This window comes from Manihot esculenta, chromosome 7 (genome assembly GCF_001659605.2).
Source record: "Manihot esculenta cultivar AM560-2 chromosome 7, M.esculenta_v8, whole genome shotgun sequence".
Classification (NCBI taxonomy): domain Eukaryota; kingdom Viridiplantae; phylum Streptophyta; class Magnoliopsida; order Malpighiales; family Euphorbiaceae; genus Manihot; species Manihot esculenta.
Genome location: NC_035167.2, coordinates 33,991,953 through 33,999,727, shown reverse-complemented (window position 1 = coordinate 33,999,727; position 7,775 = coordinate 33,991,953). Strand labels below are relative to the sequence as shown.

At 39.2% G+C, this 7,775-nt stretch overlaps 1 protein-coding gene across 1 annotated transcript; it reads left to right on the top strand.

Annotated features, from left to right (window-relative positions):
- Positions 1-1,043: 1,043 nt before the first annotated feature.
- On the top strand, positions 1,044-7,287 carry LOC122724020. Its single transcript, XM_043958226.1, has 2 exons — positions 1,044-1,442; positions 6,426-7,287. Exons 1-2 carry the CDS (start codon positions 1,118-1,120, stop codon positions 6,503-6,505), a joined length of 405 nt encoding a protein of 134 aa, XP_043814161.1. The 5' UTR covers positions 1,044-1,117; the 3' UTR covers positions 6,506-7,287.
- Positions 7,288-7,775: the final 488 nt, after the last annotated feature.

Here is a 7,775-nt window from a genome sequence, read left to right as displayed (position 1 = left end):
CAGCGTTTAGGGCATCTCTCCAGCTCTATTTAAAGAGCTCTTCAGTGGACGGACAAATTCACAATTCCAGAATTCCTCAAATCGGCAAATTCCGCAGGGAGACAGAATTCAAGATTTCAATTTCGGTTCTTTTCTTTTTCTTTTAATTTTCTGTTTTTAAATTAGCCAATGAGTGGCTAATTTCTTAATTCTAGTTGAGGATTAATTGAAATTAAGGTTGTTTAATGGGCTGTGAGATCTGAACATAAATTATTGTCTTTGGTTTTGTTCAATATTTATGCAATTGATGCTTTAATTATATGATTACTTTGTTGTTTTGATCAAATTGGCCATTTGATTTTAATTGCAAAGTTAATTGATTGTTAGTTGGGATTATTTTTAGTCCGTAATTGCTGGAAATATTCTGACTTTAGAACACTTGGTGTAAAAATCAAGGAATTGCATGATCTAGCGTTATCTCCCCATACGTTTGGGTAGTTAGGATTTGATCTCTCTATTTCTTTATGCAATTGACAATTGATTTGATGCCTATGGCCCAATGACGTTCCTTGACAATTTGTTAATTAGTAATTGATTAGAGGATATTCCCTAATTAATTTAATCATAAGGAGAGACATGGTGGTGAGAAGCGTCTTCCACCCCCATAACTAATCTATTGAACCAATCAAGATAATTTAAGTTTCAATGATCAACCCAAACAATCAAAGTAGATCCATATCTTCAACTAGGCTTTTCTCATATTGATTTACTCTTTTATTTTAATTATTTGCTTTCTATTATTACTCTTATTATTAGTTACTACAATCAATCTCAAACCCCCCCATTTTACTTTTATTGCAATTTATTTTTATTCTGTTTCCAGTTTATCTCATTTGATCCCACTTTCAGTCTTTTATCTCATCTTTAATTTATTATTGTTTCAGTTCATTTTATTGGTCTTGTTGAGAAAAATAAATAGATAATCAATTCTCTGTGGATTCGATCCTTTCACCACTATCTGCAGTTGTAAAATTGTTGATAACCAGGAAGGTTATTTTTGACCGGCTTCGACAACCGCGAGTCAAAAATTGGCGCCGTTGCCGGGGAATTGATTTCACTTGTTTGTTTGTTTTTTTTCATGACCAGATCTGAACACAGGGACACACTGCCCTTTGATCCAGAAATTGAACTCACTCTCAGAAGACTTAGAAAGCAAGCCGCAGAAGCTTCATCTGAAGCAACCGAATTTTACCAACAAGCTGCACCAATGGCTGAACCTATTCCACAAGATGCTGCCCCAAATGGACTTGCTATCCAGAACCAAATAGTCCAAGAAAATCCAGCAAATAGGCCTCAAGAACAAAGAGAAAGAACTATGGGAGAATTGGCAACCCCTGTAGGTGACTATGCACCACTTTGCATCACCTACCCACCTCTGACAGTTCCCTTTGAACTGAAGACAGGTTTGATACACATTCTCCCTAAGTTTAGAGGTAAAGAAAATGAAAATCCACACAAGCACTTAAAAGCATTCAATATGATCTGTTCATCTATGAAACCTCAAGGTATCTTTGAAGACCAAATTAAGTTAAGAGCCTTCCCCTTTTCATTAGAAGACTTTGCTAAAGATTGGTTATTTTACTTGCCACATGGATCTATTACTTCTTGGGATGATATGGTCAAAGCCTTTTTGAATAAATACTTCCCAACCCATAAATCAATTGGCATAATAAGGGAAATCACAAGCATAAAGCAAAAACCATCTGAGGACCTTTATGATTATTGGGAAAGATTTGAAAGACTTTGCACAAAATGCCCTCAACATGACATGTAAGACAAGGCCCTTATACAATTCTTCTATGGAGGATTATCTTCCTCAGAAAGAAAATTCATTTATGTAACCTGTGGAGGCTCCATTGAAGACAAAACACCTAGACAAATGAGAGAATTAATCTCCACTCTTGCAGCCTCATCTAGGCAGTATGGAGAAGAGAGGCAACTACAAAGGGCCAATGAGGTAAATTTTCCTTCTATGTCTGAACTAATATCTGTTATAAAAAATGCTGTGGTAGATGTGGTACAACAGATTCAAGCACCCCAGCCACCTAGGCCATGTGGGATTTGTTTATGTGTGGGACACCCAACTGATCAATGTCCCACACTCCAAGAAGACCATCAGCAGGCCAACGCCATTGGGAGGTACAACAACCAGCCTAGATATGATCCATACTCCACTACATACAATCCAGGTTGGAAAGATCACCCCAATTTTAGCTATGGAAAGAGCAACAGTGATCAGAACTACCAAAGTTACCAAAGAAATCAAGCCCAACCAGTACCTTCAACTCCAAATCAGAACCTTGAGAAGATCATGCAAACAATGATGGAAACAATGGTGAGCACCATGCAAGGCGTGCGACAAGACCTAGGCCAAATGACCACATCTATGCAAGGCGTGCGACAAGACCTAAGCCAAATGGCCACCTCTATAGGCCAACTGCAATCCCAAGGTAAGCTCCCTTCTCAAACTGAAACCAACCCCAGACAGAATGTTAGTGCTATTACTTTGAGAAGTGGCAAAGAGTTTCGAGACACTAATCATGAGCAAGAAAAAGAACCAAAGCCACCTGAAGCCTCTCCATCGCAATCCGCAGCTCCTCCTACACAAAAGACTGACCCAAAGGTAAGCTTTCACATTCCACCTCCTTTTCCCAAGAGATTTGAAAGAACACAAAAAGAAAAGGAAGAAAAGGAGATCCTTGACACTTTCAGAAAAGTACAAATCAATATACCTCTGCTAGATGCTGTTAAGCAGATTCCCAGGTACGCTAAATTTCTGAAAGAACTTTGCACTAATAGGAGAAAGCTTGCAGAGAGAGAAAAAGTAAGTGTAGGTGAGGTTGTGACTGCTGTTATTAAAAGAGAACTCCCTACCAAATGCAAGGACAAAGGTATGTTCGCTATCTCTTGTAAAATTGGGAATGTTGGTATAAGGAAAGCCATGTGTGATCTTGGTGCATCCATAAATGTCATGCCTCTCTCCATCTATAAATCTCTCAATGCATGTGCACTCAAAGAAACAAGAGTTGTGATTCAACTAACTGATAGATCTGTGGTATATCCCATAGGTGTTCTAGAAGATGTGTTAGTCCAAGTAAATGAGCTTGTCTTTCCTGCTGATTTTTATGTGATTGATACTAAGGAAGATAGTTATAATACTAGTTCTGATATCCTTCTTGGACGTCCTTTCTTAAGTACTGCTAGAACTACGATTGATGTGCATAATGGTACTCTCACTATGGAATTTGAAGGGGAAGTCATTAAATATAATGTCTATGATTCTATGAAATATCCACATGATATGTCCCCTGTTTATGGTCTTGATATTGTTGACTGCTTGAGCCAGGAAATTTTTGACAAAAATCAAGATGATATTCTTAACAGTGATTTCTGCAGAGATATTGATCAGGTACAGATTGAGAGCCAGAAAGAGCCGAAACTTAAGGAAACAGTCTGTAGCATCCAACAGATAGTTTGCAGTCAAGCACAGATTGGAGAAAACTCAGTTGCACCACTTCAGAATGGTGTGCAGACCCTTCCTGCGCAAAAGGAAACTTTTGGATCCAGTTCTGCGCCATCTCCTCTGCAGTCGAGCTTTGCGCAAAAGGAGATTTCTGAAACCACCTCTGCGCAGACACCCTTGCAACACTCTTCAGATCTGAAGCCCCTTCCAGGCCATCTGAAATACATGTACTTGGGGACTGACAAGACATTACCAGTAATAGTGTCCAATGAATTAAACCAACATGAAGAAACAAGCCTCCTAAAAGTACTGCAGAAACACAAAGGAGCCATAGGATGGACCATAGATGACATAAAAGGTATTTCACCTTCCACATGCATGCATAGAATTCATATGGAGGATGAATGCAAGCCAGTCAGAGATGCTCAAAGAAGACTGAATCCACCTATGATGGAAGTGGTGAAGAAAGAAATAGTCAAGCTCCTTGATGCAGGTATTATCTACCCTATCTCTGATAGCAAATGGGTGAGTCCTGTGCATGTAGTCCTAAAGAAAACTGGGATCACCTTTGTTCCAAATGCTGAAGGAGAACTTGTTCCCACTAGAGTTCAAAATGGATGGAGAGTATGCATGGACTATAGGAAGCTCAATGCTGCAACAAGGAAGGACCACTTCCCATTGCCTTTCATTGATCAGATGCTAGAAAGGCTTGCAGGTAAAACTCACTATTGTTGTCTTGATGGTTATTCAGGTTTCTATCAAATTCCAGTTGCCCCAGTGGACCAAGAGAAAACCACCTTCACTTGTCCCTTTGGCACTTTTGCCTTTAGAAGAATGCCATTTGGACTATGCAATGCACCTGCCACTTTTCAACGGTGCATGATGAGCATATTTTCTGACTATGTGGGTAAGACAATTGAGGTATTTATGGATGACTTCACAGTTCATGGAAATTCTTTTGATGAATGCCTTACCAATTTAGAAAAGATCTTGCAAAGATGCATTGAGACTAACCTTGTGCTTAATTATGAAAAATGCCATTTTATGGTTAATCAAGGTATGGTCTTAGGTCATGTTGTTTCAGCTAAAGGCATTGAAGTGAACAAAGCAAAAGTGGATACCATAAAAAATCTGCCTTATCCCACAACTGTTAAAGACATCCGATCATTCCTTGGCCATGCAGGATTCTATAGAAGATTCATCAAAGATTTCTCAAAAATCACTTTGCCATTATGCAGATTGCTCCAACAGGATGTAACCTTTGATTTTGATGCAGACTGCAAAAAGGCATTTGACTTGATTAAAGAATTGCTTGTGACTGCCCCAATTATTCAAGGACCTGACTGGAACTTGCCTTTTGAAATCATGTGTGATGCAAGCAATTATGCAGTGGGAGCAGTCTTAGGGCAACGTGTGGGAAACTCACCCCACGTCATTCACTATGCCTCTCGCACCCTGGATGCTGCACAAAGCAATTATACAACAACTGAAAAAGAACTCTTGGCAGTTGTGTTTGCTTTGGAAAAATTCAGACCCTACCTCTTGGGTACCAAAGTCATTGTCTATTCTGACCATGCGGCTCTGCGATATCTGATCAAGAAAAAGGAAGCCAAGCCAAGACTAATTAGGTGGATTCTTCTCCTACAAGAATTTGATCTGGAGATAAGAGACAAAAAAGGCAAGGAAAATCTTGTGGCTGATCACCTCAGTCGGCTTCCATCCAGTTCTACGCCTTGCCTAGTTGAGGAAGCATTCCCAGACGAACATCTGTTCGTCACTCACTCTGCCTAAGAAGATCATGCCATGCACACCACACCCCAGGGGAGTACTCAGTTTCCTTTGTTCTCTTTTTCTCTCTTCTTTACATTGAGGACAATGCATGATTTAAGTGTGGGGGTGCATATCTCTTCTTCCTCTTCTCTTTCTCTTTCTTTCTATCTTCTTCTTCCCTCTTTTGCAATTTCTCCTTTCAGATTTTTCAAAAAAAAAAAATATATTTTTCAGTTATGCGATTTATGCTTTCAGTTTTCTTTTAGTATATTTTTGCTTTCAATAATACACACACAACCACAACCATCTTCTTCTTTTTGTTTTGCTCTACTCAAAACTGATGAACTATGTTGAATGAGTCTTTCTTTCCATGACCCCATTGATGTGAAAACTCTTTAAACTTATATTGAATCACTTGCAGTGGGTTATATTCATGTTTGAGAATTGCCTTTTGAATTGAATCTTTGAGTTTGCCATGGTGAAAAATATATTGATGACCCTCAATTGATTGAGAATAAATTAAAGTTGTGTGAATGAACTTAATGTGACTTAATTTAGCAATTGGTGTTGATTTGCCCAAATTATTGAGAGAAAGAAAATTCAGCAAAGGCAAAGACCTCAAAAGCACAAATTGAAAATTGTTCCAATGGTCAAAAGACTATGAACAAGGCAAGTAGCCACTTGGATAGGTGACCAACTGAAAAATATAAACCTTCAAATCAAAAATAGGTTGGTGACCTTTCCAAGCGAGATCTAAAGTGCAAAAGCCTGAATAAAGTACTTCAAGGTAAGGGCAAGTCAATCCAAAAGCTAGAAAAAGTCTTAACAAAAATGTGCATGTATGGTCTCTCTTGAGGAAAACAAATCCTAGTCATAGTAAGTAAAGGGAAATAAGGAAAGAAGGTGAGTAATCTTCATGCATATATTCTTCACTGCAATGATTCAAAATAGAGGTCTAGAGTAAGAGTTTAAGTGGAAATAAGGATCTAGAGTGAGAAAGCTTGTTTAACTATGCTTATTTGCTTGAGGACAAGCAAAAGGCTAAGTGTGGGGGGATTTGATAGAGCATAATTTAGTCCATTTTATATTAATATTATTAATAAATATTTACATGATTTCTGTCTAATTTAGTGTTTTTAATATTATTTTACAGAAAATAGTGTAAAAGGACAATTTGGAGAAAATTTCCCTAAAACTGCCTTATTGGAGCAAAGAATGAGGAAAGGATTTTGAAGCTTAAATATTCAAGTTTCTGGGCCCACTTATGGATCAGCCCATTCCCGCACCACCTTGCACTCATGGCCCGCGCTGCAATCAATTCCAGCAAATGAAACAAACTCTCCTCACGTGATCAAGCTCGCACCGCCACTCGCAATTCCCGCACGTTCATCTCCAGCGAATGGACCAAGCACAAGTCTTCAACCTTCACCTGCACATGGGCCCCGCCAGAGCAACACTCACGTCCATCCTCAGCGCACCGTGGACCACCCCAAAGCACGCACATGGGCCCCGCCTCATCATCACTCACGAAGCCCATTTCCGCTTGTGGACGCCCATTCTTACGCGTGGACCGCGCAATCAAGGCCATGCACACGGACAGCCCGTGGACCGCGCCTTCTCTAATTCTCCCGCATTTGGGCCCACTCCGTCTTGCACATGACCAAGCTCAATTCACGCACGTCACAGCCCACTCACGCACACGGACCCGCGCTTCATCACCGCACCATGGACCAGCGCGCACACCAAACACGCACAACTCTCGCACATGGGCATGTGCACGCGTGGACAGCGTTTAGGGCATCTCTCCAGCTCTATTTAAAGAGCTCTTCAGTGGACGGACAAATTCACAATTCCAGAATTCCTCAAATCGGCAAATTCCGCAGGGAGACAGAATTCAAGATTTCAATTTCGGTTCTTTTCTTTTCCTTTTAATTTTCTGTTTTTAAATTAGCCTAATTTTTTAATTCTAGTTGAGGATTGGTTGAAACTAAGGTTGTTTAATGGGCTGTGAGATCTGAACATAAATTATTATCTTTGGTTTTGTTCAATATTTATGCAATTGATGCTTTAATTATATGATTACTTTGTTGTTTTGATCAAATTGGCCACTTGATTTTAATTGCAAAGTTAACTGATTGTTAGTTGGGATTATTTTTAGTCCGTAATTGCTGGAAATATTCTGACTTTAGAACACTTGGTGTAAAAATCAAGGAATTGCATGATCTAGCGTTATCTCCATATGTTTGGGTAGCTAGGATTGGATCTCTCTATTTCTTTATGCAATTGACAATTGTTTTGATGCCTATGGCCCAAGGACGTTCCTTGGCAATTTGTTAATTAGTAATTGATTAGAAGACGTTTCATAATTAATTTAATAATAAGGAGAGACATGGTGGTGAGAAGCATCTTCCACCCCCATAACTAATCTATTGAACCAATCAAGATAATTTAAGTTTCAATGATCAACCCAAACAACCAAAGTGGATCCATATCTTCAACTGGG